This window comes from Strigops habroptila, chromosome Z (assembly GCF_004027225.2).
Source record: "Strigops habroptila isolate Jane chromosome Z, bStrHab1.2.pri, whole genome shotgun sequence".
Taxonomy (NCBI): domain Eukaryota; kingdom Metazoa; phylum Chordata; class Aves; order Psittaciformes; family Psittacidae; genus Strigops; species Strigops habroptila.
In genome coordinates, this window is record NC_044302.2 from 74,814,331 (window position 1) to 74,833,708 (window position 19,378).

The following is a 19,378-nucleotide window of genomic DNA, read 5'->3' on the forward strand; positions in this document are numbered from 1 at the left end:
CAAGCAGAGCCGCCGTGAGCCGGCAGGCCGAAGCGTCCCCCTGGGTGCGATCCCGGGACAGGCGGCGGGCGGGGGCCGGAGGCTGGGTGGGGCCGGGCGGCCATTTCACTGCCGGGTCCATCACACCCGCGGCCGCGGGCTGCAGCCCAGACCGCCGTTGCCAGGGTGATCGGCCAGTGGCGCCCCAGCCCGCCCCCGCGCTCCGGGCCCCGCCCCCCACGCTCCCCCCGGCCAATCGGAGGGGCGGTGGCGGCGGAGTGAGGTTCCCTTTGTTCAGCCATTTCAGGGGCCGGAGCGGGCGCGGAGCTGCGGCGGGAGAGGACGGGCCGCGCCGCGCCGCGCCGCGCCGCGCCGCGCCGCGCCACGCCCCGCCACGCCACGCCACGCCACTCCCCTCCCCTCCCCTCCCCTCCCCTGCCGCTGCGCTCTGGTGATGGTGTGGGTAGGTGTCCGGGCTGCGAGGGGCGGGCGGGGACGTCCCATCTCTGGCAGCCGTCGCCAGCCCGCGAGCGGAGGGCAGAGCGGGGGCTAGAGCCGCCGCGGGGGCCCCCCCGTCGACGCGGGTCCGCCCCGCGCGAGGGTCCTCTGCGCTGGGAGGGGAGCTGTGGGGCCCGGGTGCGGGGTGCGCCTTCCGCTCCGGCCGTTGACGCGGGCTCTGCTGCCTCGTGTCGGTGCATGGATGGACGGGTGAATTGATGGATGGTGGGTGAGTGAATAGATGGTTGGTTGCCAGGACGGGGAGTGGCAGCGGCCTGAGGGGCGGCCGGGGCCTGAGGGCCCGCAGCCTGAGGGCTGAGCGCACTCTCCCTTTCTGATTCCCCTCCCCGGCTCCTCCGATGCTGCGGCTGGTGCCTTCTCCGCAGCAGGGCTGCAAACTCTGGGGTTGCAGCGAGCCGGAAAGTGAAAGTCGCCTCGGCATATAGGAACGTGGCCGTGTTTCCTGCCTTGTTTTCTGGAGTGCGTGGGGTCTCTGCTGATTGGCTAGGTGGGATTTTATTTTTTTCCCCCTACAAAATATTAGAAGAGATATCTCGTGTTTGTCTTGTACTGTTGTTTGTTTCGTTAGGGAAGTTGTTGAGTTAGACGCCTAGTGGTAATAGCCACTGGAACTTGTGCAGCTTTTGCGGGGTGGCTGTACAAAGGGCAGGGATGCTTCTTGGGTTGAAATAAATGGCTTGATTAGTCTGCGAGATTTTCATCTCCTTTCTGTGAAGATAATTCCTCTCACTTGAATTTCTGCTCAGGACCTGAGAGAGCCTCCTACTGTGAGGGCTGTTCTGTGATGTATTCTGACCACCACAGCTTCATAACTTGTTTGCTTGCCTTCTTGCATACTTAAGTACTCCTTAGTGCAGTACTTGAATACCTCATAGATGCTGTTCGATCCTTGTAACACTCGTTGAACATGTCCCGTCTGTACATGAGTAACTGAACAGAAAAAATAATCACATGCCCAAGCTCATGTAAGAAGCCTTTGGTAGAATTGGAAACTGAGCCCATAAGTCCTCATTCTGCATCTGCTGTGTGAACTGTAGTTATTTTTGAGTTATACGTGGGAGGATGGAGGAAAGGTGCCTACAATTGGGGAGAATAATTTCTATATGATCAGAATTACTTTAGAATGCCTTTCTTCAAAATCTGTCTAGCTTCTACTCAGAGCAGTGTAATATAAAAGGATAATTATAATCCTTCAAAGACAGGATTAAGAAGGCAGTTTATTGACTTTTAAAGGAGGAAAGCTCTGGTTAGAATGAATATTGAGTAAGGACCATGTTTACAGTTGGATACAGGGTCATCTTGTCTAGACTGTGCTTTTGTCAAGAAAGGTTCAACCTGATGGTTCTTAAGGTCCCTTCCAACCTAATGCTAATAGTATTCTATTACTATGCTTATATAAATGTATCTTGTTATATATTTATATATATTATACGTAAAAAGATATATAGGTATAGTATGCAATCCATACTGAAATGTTGAGGTTTTTTAAATATTCTTACATATTTGTGTAGACTCAGTGTTTTTTGGTTTATGTATGTGAGCATCACATACATGATAAAACAGTGTACATATTCATAGAACAGTTAGGGTTGGAAAGGACCTTAAGGTCATCTGGTTCCAACCCCCCTGCCATGGACAGGGACACCTCCCACATAATAATCTTTTTATGCATGTACACAGGGATGCCATGGAATATGGCATCTTTTAATAATATATTATGAAATAAACTTTCAAATGCCACTTTTAGCCTCTAGGAGGTTTTCCTTTCCAAACCAGACTCGAGAGTGAAATTTAAAAGATACCCTGTTAATCTGTGGTCTACTGAATGCTTCTGAAATTTGATTTTGTATATATCTGTGTCAGTCAAATCTGAAATAAGGCATAAAATCAAATAACATTTATGTTTAAATAAAACTTTTTTTTTTTTTTTTAAGCCTGGAGTATAGAATAGAAAGTTACTCTTAGATTATTTAATAGGAGAATAATTTATTTTTGTAGAGCATTTTCTGTAAGCCATTGTGAGATACCCTTAAACATTCAAAACGTGCTACTTATGTTGAGCCTGCCATTAAGTGCATTTATTTAAAAAATAGATCAATACTAAATATACAAACCAGAGGGAAAGACAAGACAAAATGTTTTTGGCAGAGAAAATAAATAATAGATGAGCAGGTACAAAGACACAGACAACTGTTACTATATTAGAACCTCAGAAGGACACACTGGCAAAAATGATGGAGAGGTAGCACAGACTAGAGGTTTCCAAACCTAGTTTGTGTGTATATAATTATCATCAGTAACTTCTGGCATCCAGGTTCACGTGCTTTTCTAACCATGCAAAGCCAGAGCCTCATCTGTGGCTCTTCTCCCAGCTTTCCAACTGCATGTTCCAATCTTCCAAGCTAGGATTGTAGTCCAATCCTCACACTTAACCTTCCCTATCCACTCCTGCACCCACAGAAGTTTAGTGCAATTTCAGACTTCAGCCACATCCTTTCTCTTGCACACACTCAAATGATGAACCTTCACTCACAGCAAAGACAAAGTGGAACCTTGGCTTCCCCTGTGAGCATGTTATCTTGTTAGTCCTGTTCTTCCTACGTCACCATTTCTTGGTCTTTTTCCTGTATCCTGAACCAGAAGTGCAAGTCTGCCTTGGGGCAGCACAGTTATTCATTATTGCTGAATGCAGGTGGTTGCTGCAGCAGTTCCTAACTGTGTTCCCACAGATTTTACAGGACCTAGGAGGCAGTTACTGTGCTACCTGTATAAGAACAGTGAGACTCAGAAGCTGTAGCTCAATTCAGTATTGAACATACTACGGAAGCAGACATGAGTGGCATGTGCACTACAGTTTGGCCACCTCTTTTATAGAGAAACAAGGAAAGTCAGTAGCAGGCAAGTGTGGAGAAGCAAGAGCAATTCTCACCAGAGACTAAAGCACAGGTCTGCTTTTTATACCAAAGAAGCCAAATCAATGAAAAACCTCCATAATCCAATCTTAAATTAAAATAAATTGTTTTGCACAGGATTATCCAAATTGATATATAGACAAGTTTAAGCCAAATTAGTCTTCATGATTCTAACATAGAAGTGTATACCCTAGTGCTAGTGTGTGTGTATTTGTATATCACATCTTTGGATATCTGCTTATCTTAAAATCTTTTAACATTTCATATGTAAAAACCCAGTTGGTCATTTAGTCATATTACCAAATTACTTTGGACACCTTCCCTTCCAAAATCATCCTCCTGTCTGTAGAAGACTTTCTGTAGTCTTCTGTTTCTCCACTAAAATATGGGTAACACAGTAAAATTTTGCACAGTTCTTTGCTTCTGGAGAATTCCGTTTTCTCCCAAAAGAGAACCTTATTGGTTCTCTGAGCCAGTGAGTACTTGTAATTTATTTTATGATTCATGACATTAATATGTCTTTCAGTTTAGCAAGGAAGCATATTTTAGGTTAGGCAATGGCTGTTCTAGTGATTCTCTTAATTTTTCTGTGATTGCACAGAATCAAAATATCAAACAGAGATTAAATACAGCACAGTTGGCAGTATTCAGAGCTTCTCTTACGTACAGTGTACATTTCAAGGTATGCTTTGTTTTGTTTGCTACTTCCATTTGCAGCCCTTTAAAATGTGGGTTGGAAAAGATAATACTGATAAGGGAATTCTATAAAAAAGAGGTTAATCTTGCATGTAACAACCACAGGGTTGAGGGGGAGTTTTTAATTGTTGTACAATGTGTTTGAAAGATGAGATAGGTTTCTCTTAGATAGGGAAAAAAAAAAAATTAACAGAATATACAAAGCTGTGTGGTTTAATAGTTTCCCTTTTCAGAATATGGATTTTTATGTTGGCACATGAGATTGAGAATCAGCAGACATTGAGATTACTGCGCTTGCTTTGTTTCTTTTATGCTAGGTAATGGGGCTAAGGGATCATAGTGAGGCTTTGATAATCTCTGCTCCACTGGGGTGGAACTCCTGCCTTCCGCCCCCCCCCCCCCCCCCCCCCCCAAAAAAAAAAGCAGAGACTGCTGTCCTTTTCAGGATCTCCTTGTAGGTCTTGCTTTGAATAAATATATTTCCAGGTGTTTCTAAATTCAGAAGTAATGTAGATTTAATTGGACGTAAGTATGATTTAAAACTTCTTTACCACACTTATTTCTTTAAGCTTGGGAGAAAGAGTACACCCTTGACAACAACTAACTATCCTTAATTATCTGAGGTCATACAAGTTGAGTTTGTACTACGATAGAAGTTTTGAAAGTTGGCCTGTGAGTTATTGGTAATCTGAGTTGCTGTTTTCACAAATAAAACATGATAGTTAGAAATATTTGGCTCTAACATAAAATTTTACAGGTAGGGAGAACAGTAATAGAAAATGACATGTATATTTGTCACCCAATTTTCTTGATGTTCTTGTTTTATCAGCAGTAATAGCAGAAATCATAAGGAAGTGCTAGAATTGAGACATCTGGTGATAAAGTGATAAATAAGGAGGTGAGGTATTGATTTCAAAAGTTATCCGGTATAGGAGAATTTGATATCTGTGATAAGACATACCACCTGTCAGAAGGAATTCTAGAAAAGGTGCTATAGTATGTGTTCTGAGCTCTAGAACATCCCTGATAGCATCTTCTGTGAAGCTTACAGGTGATACCTCAGGTTCAGAGGAAATTCAACAAAGTGGTCAAGTATAATGTAACGTTTTCATTGCAATTTAACCCTTGTATCCTCTAGAAAGTGGTGTCAATTTAAAATAATAAAATTTGTAACACAGTTGTAACAGTATTGTATAAATGAGTTACTTCAGCCTTGCATCTAGAATGACCTGAATGAAGGGAAGCAAATGTATCTTTTTACTTTAGTGAAGTTTAGCTCTCTTGTCTACGGTTTTGGTAAGTGCATCTTAGTGAAAACTGTTTATTATACAGATGTCCTTTAAGATAACGTTAATTTAGTCAAAAGCATGTTTGTGAATGAAATCTGCTTTCTTGGTTAGACTTTTTAAGTTCAACTTTGATATCTTGAAAAAATTGGCCTTATCCATGCAGGGCAACTTTAACACTATTGGTATTGCTATTCTGTGATGGTAAGACCAAGTTTTACAAATTTTATTATTTTTTTTTCCAGTTGTATGTCAGACATTATTTTAAATCTACTACATTGTCAAATACTCGGTTATTGAAGATAATCTGAAATAAAATTAAAAAAAAAAAAAAAAAACGCCTAGGAGGAAAAAATTGGTTGCCATCTCATGCAGAAAATAGCCCAATTTTTTTTTTTTTAATTGAATGCAATATTTTATAGGTAATATTTGAGTTACAATAGTGCCCAGAAGCTCCACATGTGAATTAAGGCTCTAACACTCTAGGTGAGTGTAAAACAATGGTCTTTTCTGTGTATGGCTTACAACTGAACTGCAAAACAAAAGATGCATGTTTTACAATAGGCAGCTACAAGGAGAAAGAGAACTATGAGAGAGAATTAAAACATCTATAAACACTGCATCGAAGGAGAATTTCCACATAAACATGAGAGACAGCAGAAAGTACCTTGTAGTGCCTTTTCCTTTTGCTTTTTTTTTTTTTTTAAGGCAACCTGTGAGAAAGCATAGTGCAAGTCGGTAAATCAAGCCTCAAAGTGAAGACCCTAAAATCACTAGTAGGAAAAAAAAGCCCAGATTTTGCATCATGATAATATACAACAACTGATTATAGGACTGAGACATTGATTTATTCTCTTTATCTTTAGACATTTTAACCTGTGACTATGGTTTCAACTCTTCATAGTTTACGTTTCATGTAGTGGTTACAATATTAAGATAAAGATGCATGACAAAGGTGACAGCAAACTTATTTCGTGGAGTTGGTGAAGCTATTTGCAGTAGGTTTTTATTTAAAAACTTATTAAAATGGCTTTAAAGTTACTAAATGACCTGTGCATTTAAAGTAAATTGAATTATTTTAAATTACAAATTTTCCAGTAAATAAATTTCATTTACCTTTGAGCTTGGAAAAAGAAAAAGAAACGTTTAATAACCTTGAAATATTTGGTTTGCATTGGCTGTGTTATTAGTAGCATTTTAAGGGAATTCCTTTACATATATAGCTATTTAGTCTAACAACTAATCACAGCAGCTAATCTTTGATTCTGATATCCTTCACAAATCAACATTAAAGTATTTAAATGCCTAAAATATTGAAAAGTTATAACTCATTTAAAAATGGCAGTGAGGTTCTTCACCAAATTACATTTTCACATGTTCAGATTCCTGAACTCTATCTGCCTTTTCTGACCTGAATGTACAATATATTTTTAATGTAAAGTTTTATTTCTAATGTTTCTCTTTTTTTGGCATGAAATACTGCCTTTAAACTAGAAAGAGGTAAAAATAATTGCTAAGGGGACTGGTAGTACTTTGAACATCTATCGCTTTTGGCTAAGGCTGCATTAACTACCCAGGGAATTTTACCAGAGCATTCATCTACACAACAACAATCTCTATCTGTAAAAACAGTAACGAAGCCACTTTAGCGCAGAAGCTGTAGCTTAGGTGCATTGCTTGCATTCAGGCTTGCTTGCAGTTTCCTTTCAACTGGTTCAATATTCTTTCAAAGCTGGTCTTAGAGGTGTGAGAATGCTTTTCAAAAAACAAGGGTAGAAATGAGAGACTACAGAATTATAGAATAAAGAATTATACGATTATGTATTACTTTTTAAAAATACTTCCTGTATTTGTGCCTTTTTTAAACAGACAATGTAAGTCCGCCTGTCTACCTGGAATAATTCCATGATCTCTTAACACCTGTTGCTGGAAAGGGCCATGAAGATCTGTGTAGAACTACAGGCTTTCTTCTATAACATCTGTTGGCTTCAAGCTGTAGCAACTTGTATATCTTGTTTAATTGAAAGTCCAAAACTTCTCTTAAATCTCATCTTCAGATGTCGTATGCAAGAGCATTTAGAATATGCTTAAACTGAAAAGGTTGAAGCAATCTTCCATTGAAATGCCCATTTGTATTAGGTATTCCATGTGCATCTGTTTAACGAAATAGTCTTCAGTGCTAAGGCTCTTTTCCTTACCAGATTATCCAGTGAGGTTTATTGTTCTGGTCAGATGACCAGGAATTTTCTAAAGGAATTTTTAACACTGTTTTAATTTCGAAAGATATTTCTCTATTTGTCTCACAGAATTCCTGCTGAGATAATGTTGAAGCACTTGGATCATGCTGTTTTTTATATTAAAGAGTGATAAATTCAACTTGTATTATTATTTGCCATCTAAAAATGCTAATATTCAGAGGAGGCAAAAACATTGGTTTTTATGCAACTGCAAGTTCCACTGTGTATGTATATGTAGGAACAATTTGGGGGTAACAGGACCAGTGTCTATACTTCTACATGTACCCTTCATTCTTTCCTACCCTTTGCTTCATCTGGGGCTTGAAAGATAAGCAATGTCTGCAGTCATTGCTTAGCAGTCTCGGTAAGATCAAATAAGTCCTATTTGCTTATTTGCCTTAAGAGAGTTGCTTTTTTGATCAAGGGGGTTAGGGCATCATTCCTTTTGTTTACCAGTATGACTGGAGCAGTTAATTCCCCATACTGATGATCATATGCATAGTTTTGTCTCTTCTGAAAGGATTTCGATTCCAGGTCAGTAATTATTTGCTCACTTTTTTTCCAGGAGAATGTAATATCAGAGTTTTTATCTGACATTAGAGATTAGAGAAAGCCAAATAACTGTATTTAGGCTCGCAGGATGAAAGACTGAATTCCCGTTTCTGTCTGAAGCTTTTTAAGTCGTTTTCCATTTGTGTGTCTACCCTTTCATATATAATTCTTATTATTGCCTTCACAGGACAGATACCTGGAGTCATGAGGGGACTAATATAAACACAAACACTGTCACTTCCTTGAGGCAACAGCATCTTAAGGGCATTAGATAAGCCACTCAAGTCAGTAAGGAAATTCATCAGCCATTCAGGAAATGGTACACTAGCCTTCTGTGACAGTGACCACTGATTACATTTTAGCCTACAATGTTACTGTCAGTATTGCAAGTATCACCAAAGCACCAGTGTTGCCACCAATGACAGATCTGACAGCGGTAGTATCATCGACAGTTGCATGTCTTAACACGTGTTTTGTGTGTGAATATTTTAGTACACACTGAGTAGTCAAAAAAAAAAGGGTGAGGAAAGTATGTGAGTTCATTGAATTCTAAATTCTACGCATCCTGGATCAAGGTATGTTGCCAAGAAGTAAAAATAAAACCTAATCCTGACTAATCAGTTCATAGTGTTCCCAATATTACTTTTGCCTTGACCCCAACACTACTCCTAATAATGGCAGGTGGGTTTTGTAGTGGAGAAGGCTCAGGTTTTCTGAGACATCCTTTCTACTAATTGCTTTACAGTTGGTGTTGGTTCACACTGTGAAAAGACAGTGGTCTGACTTAAACAATGAGAAATAACTGATTTTAATAATTCAGAAGGCAAAAAAGTTTAATTTTGTGTATTTGGTTTTAATTTCACTTTACATTTGTAGCTTTTCCTCAGATTATTCTCATTTTATGCATCAAAACATACTTGTAAATAAATATATAATTTGCCTTGTATTCATTACTTCTTTCTCCTAGCAAAAGGGCCTCAGTATCTTTAAATGTTCTGTTTCTTATTTAAGGAAATTCCTAAGTAATTTGCAGTCTGTCTTAAGCTAACTTTGAAAAATCTGCACCATGATGAACCGAATACAGCATCAGTTCTCTAACCGTAGTCAATACATAGTTAATTTTTAAATTATGTCTGCTACTTTTATCAGGTATTTTCAAGTCTCAGTTTTGCTCTGTAAATGAGGGACAGGTTTAGAAGCTATGTGTCATTTTGATTTTATCTCTGTCTTGGGACAGCCTGAACCATCAGTTACTGAAACTTAAGTTTGATCAAAACCCAGCATCAGACACCAGCTGCTTTGCCTCCTACAGCTAAGAAACCTTACTACGTATGTAAATAGGGAGTTGAATAGGGTTCATATGAACCTGACGCTAATATTGCTCGTAAAATCTTTAAGACGGCAAAAAGCACATGTTGAATTACAGACATGAAATTTCACAGAGATTTAAATAACACTCTGGACTGCCGGAAATCAGTCCTAACTTTGCACAAGCACTCACTCCCGTAGAGTAGATTTAGTCTGTTACAGTAATGAGTATGGCTTGTTACTGAAGGTAGATCATTCTGTTTTCACCTCCCAGTCTGTAGTTAATCTCTATTCCTTGCGCCTTTAAAAATCCCTCATATGTTGGACAAATGCAGAGGTTTATATGCTTTGTGTAGGAAAGCAAAGTACTCTGGAATTTGGAGAAAGAAGCTTGTGTCCTCGAGGAAGGAGGGGGGTGGAAAAAAAACCAAACCAAAACCAACCAACCAAAAAAACCCACAAAACCCCTCTCAAACAAACAAAACAAACCAGGTGTGGGAGGTTTTAAGAGGTTTTACAATTTGATACTTAAGGTGATAGATCTGGTATCTTCAGCCACAAATTCAGGAGGTGATGATTTTCTTACACAACCCCTCATTCAGTTTCAGATTGTTTTACAACTCTCAGCAGTAAGAACATGTACTGTGGTTTTAGTATCTAGCATGTGTGATTACAGTTGGGCAAATCATTAGCAACAGAGTATTTTTCCACTTGGTATCTTTAGCTGTGGAAATGAAGTAACAGCAAGTTTGAAGAGATGATGCATCCGAATGTATCCTTGTCCAGAAAATTAGTTGATCAAAGGCATTTTAAATTCAGTAATCTTTGCAGTTTTGTGCTGTCTACCACTTGTTCAATCAGCTGGACTTTTAATGAGTTATAAGAATGCTGTTTCATCCAATCAAAGTAGAATTCAAAGCACTCCTGATGTTTTCCAAATTGGTGAAAGCTTAACAGGTTTTTGCTTCTGCAGCTGACAATGTCATATATCTAAGTGAACCCAACAACAATGACAGGCTTGGTTTTCAGTTCTGACGTACACATAAGCCTATGATGTTTGTAAACCTAATTGGCATTAAGTCTTCATTAATTGTTCTAGCAAACATCAAACGTTAGTGCATGCTGTGGCCTGGCATCAATTTTGTCTGCAGTGGTGTGGTGATTTTGTGCCTTTGTATATATGGAAACTATATTACTGTACTCTTTCCTCTGTATTCAATGGATACATGAGGAGTAGAGGTATTCATTAAATGAAGAAGGAACATGCTTCTGTCAGAAGAGTAGAATTACAGGCTGTCATGTTATCATACGTACTATTTCATCTGCTCAATGGGATTCCACAGTGCAGGCTTTTACAGACATTATCTGCAAAAGGAGATAGCACTCTTTACGTTGGGGAAAAGAAGCCATGAAATTGTGGATACTGATGCCCCAACGGTGAGCCAGAAAGCTTGTTGCCTTTCTCACAGGCAACAGTGTTGCAGGTTTCCAGAGCAGATACATTGTTACAATTGTAGGTACTGTTAGAAAAAGTCCATCACCAAGCTGATGTTCCACGGAGAGCAAATCACATTACAGATTTATTTGCCTTCAAAATTGAAATTTCCAGTGTTCCAGTATGGTACCTATCTTGGTATCTATCTTGGAGGATGATTGTCGAAAGCATTTTTATGCCCTCACTAACTGTAGACACTGCCATTCATACTCCTGATTTGTAGGCCTTTTTCGATCCACTACGGAAAGATATAGCTAGGATTTAATTCTGGTCACATTCATGGAAAAGAAACCTCTTTTTTTTTTTTTTTTTTTTTTTTTGTAGTTATGGATCTATGGCTTGCTTCCTGCTTTTTTGTGTTCTGTCTCTCAACCTTTCTTTCTGGTCTCTCCCCTCATTTCTTAATGTGATTTTTGTCTAGTGTACTTGGTTTCGTGATAAAATCAAACAAATGCAATCCTTGTGTCGTAATTTCTGACTAGTAACTTCTGAAGCTGTAATCAGTTTCAAAAAAAGTTGACAGTGGGCCAGAACTCTCAAAGATAATTAAGTTTCTGCAGCCTTCCTGGTAAGGCAGGAGTTAGGGAAATGAGGCCCAAATTAGAACTTCCTTGACTTGTTGGACCTCAGCTTTCATCTGCTCCAGCTGTGCAAGGTTCGATATGGGTAACTGTCCTGCTCATGTGGTGTGAGCCATGAACATCAGTTTTAATGGCCTGGGTCCACATAACTAGCAGAGATTCACCCTGGTCACAAAAATGTTGTATAAACCTTATGCCTATCCTTTCCTAAAAACTGGTGGTGCACCTTTACACACCTGCCTTACTGACTCCGTCTTGTAGCCATTTCAGTGCAATAAGCTCTCAACAGGTATGCTGCTCTAGTAGTCTCCCAAACAGCCCTGTGCTAACTTCAGCAATTGCTTAAATAGAAGAGTTTAAGAAACATACTCTATTTCTTGCTTTTTAAAATACCTTTTGTTCTCTTTGTTGGTTTTGTTCTCTTGTGTGCTGTGTGGCATACTTCTCTGCTATTTAGTCATTTCCTGGCTTCTTATTCCGGTGTGCATGCTTTCCTGATTCATCAAGTACCCTCTTTCACTGTCCTCATTATCCAGGTATGTAGATATTATAAGTATGCTGCCTGTTGCCTGTGACAGTTCCTTTTGCTTATTTAGCTGGAGTCTGAGCAGTACCAATTTTGTCTTCTTCAAGAATAGTGGCTCATAGTAACAGAAGGGAAGTTGGCTCAGGATGCTGCTTAGCGCCTGAGACCGGACAGCTGACTGTCAGTGTTGGGTAGATGACACAAATTGCCAAGCAGCAGATTACCTGGGACGAACCTTTGGGAAACACTAATGTTCCCTGTCCTCAGTGCCTCTGAGCAGCTGTTAAGGCTGTGATGTGCAGCAGTCATTCTGAGTTCTTTACTGCAGCAGAAAGTGAAACTAGTTTTCATCCAGTCAAGTGCTTACAAACAAGGTGACTAAAAGTGGGATTGTAAAAAGCCAAGGAATTATTATTTTTCATTTTCATATTTTAGGCCAGTTTTAAGCAGCATGTGTTCATATTTTGCCCATTAGCATATGTAGAATATTTTAAAATAGCTATATATGTAAAATGCAATGTATACGTATTATATATATGCATATACATATCTAAATTTTGACCTGAGATCTCCCCTGATACATATTGAAGCTAAGGCTAAGATACACTAGGTATTCAACGGTGGAGTTTCCCTCCCCCGCCCCCCTTTCCCCTGTCTGAGTGGTTGCTCCGGTTCCCTCTTTACACGTGGAATTGGGAACCTCTGAGATCTGCTCAGCACCCAGCCAAATCACGTACAAGAACAGTAGACGGCAACGCAAGTACCACGCTCCTGACTCCTGGGTCTGCTCTCGCACCCCCGCTTCTCCTCTGCGGGAGCAGTCTCCCCGCTCGTTGCCAGGCCCTGCGGTGAGCGGCCGCGGCTGTCGCAGGGGGCCGAGCTCGGCCGCCGCTTCGCCCCTGGCCTGTGGTGGCTGCCGGCGGTTCCTCTCTGTCGCGGGGTGGGTGGCTGGGGCGAAGGCGCCCCGTTTCCCGTCGGCCGGGATTGAGGGGTCCGCGTTTTGTCGTCCTCAGGCTCCTGACGGTGTGGGACGCACCGGGCAACGGCTGACGGCGGCGCCGGCGGGCCCGAGTCGGCCCGGGCGGGCGGAGGCGTGCCCGGCGCTAGGACCCAGGAGGACGCGCGGCAGCTCTCCGGGCCGGATTACAAATTCGCCGTGACTCAGTCTGCTGGGCGCGGAGCACAGCGGGAGCAGGTCGGTGTCGTCCCTCCGTGGGGGTGGGCCAGGCGGCTGGCGGGGTGCGCGCTGCGGGACGGAGAACTAGAGCGGGCCGGGCGGCGCGGCGACCCTCCCCTCCTCCCTCCTTCGGGCCTGCCTGCCTTTCCGCCCGCCCCCCCGGCCTGGGCCCTGCCGCGCCGCTAACCGCGGCCGCCTGTTGTCTGGCGTTTTCCAGCTAGCCAAGATGGAGTACGAGTGGAAGCCTGACGAGCAGGGGCTCCAGCAGATCCTGCAGCTGCTCAAGGAGTCCCAGTCCCCGGACACCACCACGCAGAGAGCAGTGCAACAAGTATCCTTGCCCGGGGCGCGGGCGGAGCGGGGCCGCGGTGGCCCGGGCGGGCGGTAGGGAGGCCTGGGGCGGCGAGCGCGGCCTGCGCGGCGTTGGGCCGGCAGGCGGCAGCGGCCGGCCCTGCTCTGCCCGGGGAGCCGCCACAGCGCGGTGGGCCGAGCCGCAGCCAGGGCGGGAGGCCGTGGCGCGGCGTTTAAACCGCTGGGGCGGCTGTGGGCCGCGGGGCAGCCGTACCTCGACGGGGGCCCGGGCACCTGTTGCGAGCCCGGAGCCAAGGGGCGGGTTTGGGTTTTTTGTGGGGTTGTTTGAGGTTTGGTTTGAGGTGGGTTTTTTTGCCCCCCCCCCGCCATTTTTTTTTTTTTTCCTTGTTTTGGCGTGGGGAGGTGCCTTTTTTCCTTTTTTTTTTTAAAGCCCAGGCTCTGGCGCGGCCCCGGGTTCCCCCACCCTGGGCCGCCGCCAGCGCCCAGCCCCTAGCCGCGGCCGGGCGGGAGCGCGGCCCTTGCCTTGGCGGATCCCCTCGAGCGGCCAGGGGTACGCCGCGGCCCCCTGTCTGAGCAGGCGGCGCTGCAAAGCGGGGCCCTCCCGAGGTAATCGGGCGCTGGGATTCGAGGCGAAAGCCGCGGCTGGTGGGGGAGCTCTGCCGGCAGAGCCGCTGCCTGCACTCTTTCATTGGCCTGCTGGCTCTGACACGGCGCGTTTCGCTACGTTGTGAGGATGTTTCTGCATGCCTAGAAGCCGGAGCCTGAAATACTGCTCGTTACACTCGTTAAAGTTAACGGGAAGGGGGAAATCTTACTGTACGTGGCTCCTTTTGCTGCTTTGCAGCACGCTTGGTGTTGGCGTTGTGGATTGTTGGGGGTTTTACCCACCTAGGTCTCTCTTTATTGTGGAAACGATGAAGTTTTTAGGGAAGGGTTTAGGGAAGAAATATTGAGATAGTAGAATTTTAAATTAAGACTAATTGAAGCATAAGTATGGAAAAATAAAGCCCTCATCTGCTGTTTCCTGCTTCTTGAGCTAGCCATGTAGGTGTAATTAGAAGTCCTGAAATACTTTGAAGGATATGAGTTTATCGTCTTGATCCTTTTTTTTTTTTTTATGTGACATTTGCTTGAAGGTCTTCACAGAAAGCAGCAGAATTTATTTAAGTAGGTAAGAACGTGTACATGTGCGTATATATATATTTACGTTATTTTAAGAGTTTAGCTTGAAGCCAAGTTTGCTTCACTTGTAAGCTTTCATACCAGATGCAGTCAAGCTTAGGAAGGCTTCTGCTTTTACCTGAATGGTGATAGTAGTATTCATCTCAATCATCTTGTTCTTGCAACTGTGTTCCAAATTTTTAAGATATTATTGCTTCCTTTGAAAAATCATAAACAGAAGTGTCTCAGTGTTCTGATAATGTCCCAGACTTACACTGGTGCTTTTTAGTATTTAAAATACAAAAGCTTTTACAGCAACAGTGTTTATAGTGTAGCTTTACTGTAAAATTACATTTTAAAGCTCTGCTTGAAATAATTTAGTAGCATGTGGTTTGTTTATTGAAAAGTAGAAGTGCAAGTGCAGGAAGGGCAATATAGGTGATGGTGTGTGTCTTGATGAGTAGAAGTTAACTGAACAAAAGTGCTGTTAACTGATGTTTGAAATTCTTTTTAAATGGTAGTGGTAACTCCCTGCTGTGCTGAGACACCTGTGCTTTCAAGGAGGTCTTTGTATGTTGGTCTGTAAAGGTTAGAGAAGTGGCACATTTTTACATAATACATAATACTCATGTATTATACATGAGTTTGAGAAAGTGGTCTAATACAGCTTGACAGATCATGTTCTACAATTAAAAAACATATATATGTATGTCCTCTGAGATTGTTCCTGTAAAAAAAAAATCTGATGGCTGTTGTGTTGTAGAGTGCTACTTTCCAAGCAGGGAGGTGGTGAATGGTTCAGATTTAAAATACTCTCAGTCCATATTTTTTTTTGTAAGATTATCAGTGTGTTGATTCTGTCATGCTCTTTCTTTATGACTGCTTTGGTACATTTGGGTGCTTAGAACTCAAATATAACCAAGTAGGGGAGTATAAGTTAGCCAGAACCCATTTTTAACAAAATTATGAATTAGTAAGGCTTCAGATATTTTTCAAATAAAGATATTGGATGTTTCTTGGAGTAAAAAAATTAAAGTGGGGGAAGAAGTTGTTAAGAAAATATGGCCAATAAACTGTTCTTTGGTTCCCAGACCAAGTAAGTGTTTTCTTACTAGGTTTCTGTTAAATACTGCTCTTTCAGTTCTTCTCACTTCTGCTGCTGCTTCCTACTTGATCCATTGGAATTCACAGTTGTTAGTTGTTCAGCTGACTGTTTTGGTGATTATGTCTCTGAAGCTTGGAGAAGAAGAAAAATATTTTTAAATGTGCTACCTTACTTCTTGGCTGTTCCTGAAGGAGCTCTTTGGCTTGGCATCTTTGACAACAATCTCTGGATGGGTGTTTTTTCATTTCTAGGAGCCATGTGGAGTGTTCTGTACTACTTTTCCTGACTGTTATTGTTACTGCCCTGACCATCCTCGTCTTTACATTTCCTCTTTTGCGTGTTTCACAGCAAAGGAGCTTGTTGCTCTGATAAGCAGTCTTTACTCTCTTACTAAGCAGAAAAAGGGCAGGCTTCTCTAGCAAAGTTACTACTTGATCCAAACAGCCCAAATATCCAAAAATCAAGTTTCTTTAAGTTTGTGATTGAGGCACTGATTGTTGGTCATTAGAAGGAAAGAGATCTTTTAGAACTGGAAGGGATTTACTGGGCCATCAAATCCTAACATACATGTATTTGGCTAAGGTTTAGCTACTTTGAATGCTTAGAGATTTAGCTAAACAGCAAGTTAAATGCCAGTGGAGCAAATAATTTTACTTCTTTTTCTTGATTGTTTGCCATACTGATGATATCTAGTGGGTTTAGTAACTTAGAGGTGACACTGTACTAACTTAAAATGTTGCTATTGAATACCTATTAGTACCAGGGTGTGAGAACACAGGGTACAAGAAGAATGCCAGACCACTGCTCTAGCCAAGCAGTGGTATAATACTGGGAAATTTGAGGCAGAAGTAATGACAATTTTGGGAAAAATAGCTACCTACTTTCACAGCTGTTCAGAGACATAATTAATTTCTTCCTGCAGTTAAGGAGATTTTTGTCATTTTAGGGTTTTGGGGGGTTTTTTGTTGTTTTTTTTTAATGAGACTGGAGATGAGCATGTATTTCTTGGTGCAACTATCTGTGCATTTACGATCAAACAGGTTCTCATTGCTGAAAGCTTGGGCTGTGGCTAGTTAGCATTTTAAAGACGTATATGTCTAATTTTAAAATTAGTAGCTTATCAAATTCATAGGTGTTGCATTTTAATATTGAAATGCTTTTATATATTGTGGAGGGGAAAAAATGTATTATGGGATTGTGTCTCAGTGGATTCCTTAGATTTTGTGGGCTTCTAAGTCTAAATATTGAAATCCAAAACTGTATGGAGGAAGCTTCTTTCAGTGGCTTTACAAATATGTTTAAGGATCTGTTGTTTTCTGTGTCTGTTGGTTGATTTTTATTTTCTGATTTCTTCATAACTGAAAGCAATCACTTCGTTACGAAAATTACAGAAACTTTTTAGATGGTTCATGCTCTGTGTATTGTGAGCTTATAGTCACCGCTGGTTGAAGCGATGCAGCAATATGTAACTCATTTAATAATCTTTGTATCCAGAAAGCTGCAAATGCTGCACACGAAGATTCAACTTTCCTTAGCACTTTCTCTCTTCAGAAACTAGAACAACTCAATCAGTATCCAGATTTCAACAACTACCTGATTTTTGTTCTTACAAAGTTGAAGTCTGAAGGTAAGTTCTTGAAATATTGTTTTATTCTACTTCCCCCGACCTCCCCTTTCTTTTTCTTTAAATAATTTATTTTGTTTAGCTTGAAAGAAATAGGAAACTGATGCCTATTGTCAGTTTGCTGGTTGGTTGAGCTCCATACTCATGTAGAACTCATTTATCCTCTCGGAAGTCTTTGTGGGAAAAAAAATCTGGTGGCGTAATAGTGCTTGTAGTTTCAACCTTGGAATAGTTTCCATTGTAAATGTCCTATGAAATCTTCCCAGAAGTGTTGGAGCATCATACCTCTATCAGACTGCAGTGAAATTGTGGAATAACTTTGATGAATCATGACTATACATGTTATAAAACATTCTGCTGAATTCAGTTATGATAATTATCTCCTTATTAATGATACTGTTAAATATTTTGAAGATCACATTCTAGAGTTGTCTGAAGATGGTGTCTGTCAGAGTCTTCATTCTGAAGTCTTCATTCTAGTAAAACACAGTAAGAAATCAACTGGCTACTTACTGTTGTCGTACTTTTATGGATGTTAGTCCAAACTGCATATGGCATACTGTGTAGCCTCTACCAGTTGGTAAACTCAGGCAATTTCTTAGTAGTAGTCAGGGTGTATGAAAGATTCTTTCCAGTGTACTACAGATACTAATTTATGAGGTCTTTGACAGTGAAAAAATTTTGTTGTCAAGATTTGGGAGGAAGGAAAGAGAGAGGAGGAAGAAAGTATGCTTTCATATTTAAAGGCTGGAGTATAACCCCGTGTTTCTGTGCGTTCTGTGAAGGAAGCCTTCTGATCATCTGTTAAGGCCATGGGGGACGTTTAAGAGAGAGAGAGCTTTCAAGACCTGAATCAGGATATTAAATTTTTGAGCAAGGTGCCAGTGTAGATACACCATATGCTTTATACCATTAACAGAAAAATGAAAAACAGAGCGAGTCCATAGATCTGAAGTCTGTACAAAGGATGTGATGAGAAGGGTGTTCCACTTCCCCGTTCCTCCCTTCCCCCCCAAAAAAATTGTTTTTAACTCTGCTTTATATGCTAATTTCCCCTTCTCCATTCTGTTCACTGCTTGAGCTTAAGGGTCTACATGCTGATGTATTTAGCAATGTGTCAGAATCTCTCTTCCAAACAGATCTCCTTAGGTTACCCAGTAGACTTTACACTTCTTAATGTTTAGACACATCAATCAGTTTGAAATTGGATGAAGAGCAGGAGATGTTAACTATTACAAAATGGTTCTATAAAGTTGTTTTATCTTAGGGAAAAAAAAAATGGATCTGAGAGGTTGAAGAGACAAGCAAGTAGGGGACAAGTAGGAAATTTACTTTTAAGCTGAGGTGTTCGGCATCCGATTGCACTGATACTTCTCACAGGTACAACAGGTTTCTTGTGAGACTGCTGAGAAGCAGCTGTTGCTTCAGTAATGCTCTTGTTCTGCATCAGTGATGTAGTCATAATCTTTTATCCAAAGCAACTGCATTTTAACTTTTTATCTCTAGTTCGGGAAATTTGCACAATATTAAGGGTGCTATAAGTGAGTCTGGTGTTGGTGCTTTTTATGCTGTTTGCCAAGTTTAAATATCCTGTTACCTTGCTTGGGTAAGACTAATGAGGGACAATGGAAGAACTGTTGCTTGGATTTGCTTCAAATCCAACTAACAGCCCTCTGTTGTTCCTCATTATACCTGCCCAAGGAAGGTAAAGAGACCATTAGAACTGCCATTCAGTAGCTACAGTACTGTTTCGGACCAGTAGGGGAAATGTCATGGACTCATCAGGTTAACTTTCTTTAGTACATCTGGGAAAGTATTCCTTCCTTTCCCTTCCTGAAAAGGGTTCTGTTAGTGGCCTGTGCTACAGCTTTGCCAAATTTATTATTTTATTTTATTAAGGGGAAAGAA

The 19,378-nt window shown here is 41.4% G+C and overlaps 1 protein-coding gene across 2 annotated transcripts in view; it reads left to right on the forward strand.

Annotated features, from left to right (window-relative positions):
- Positions 1-286: 286 nt before the first annotated feature.
- Positions 287-19,378, forward strand: part of TNPO1 (transportin 1) — a 70,952-nt gene continuing 51,860 nt past the window's right edge. Inside the window, exons 1-4 of one of the 2 annotated variants that reach the window (XM_030470088.1) lie at positions 287-442; positions 13,105-13,286; positions 13,486-13,599; positions 17,398-17,473. In XM_030470088.1, coding sequence (XP_030325948.1) covers positions 13,495-13,599; positions 17,398-17,473 — 181 coding nt within the window. In that variant the 5' untranslated portion in view covers positions 287-442; positions 13,105-13,286; positions 13,486-13,494. Of the gene's footprint in view, positions 443-13,104; positions 13,287-13,485; positions 13,600-17,397; positions 17,474-19,378 lie in introns of those variants that run through there. The other variant, XR_003989140.1, reaches the window with a different exon arrangement.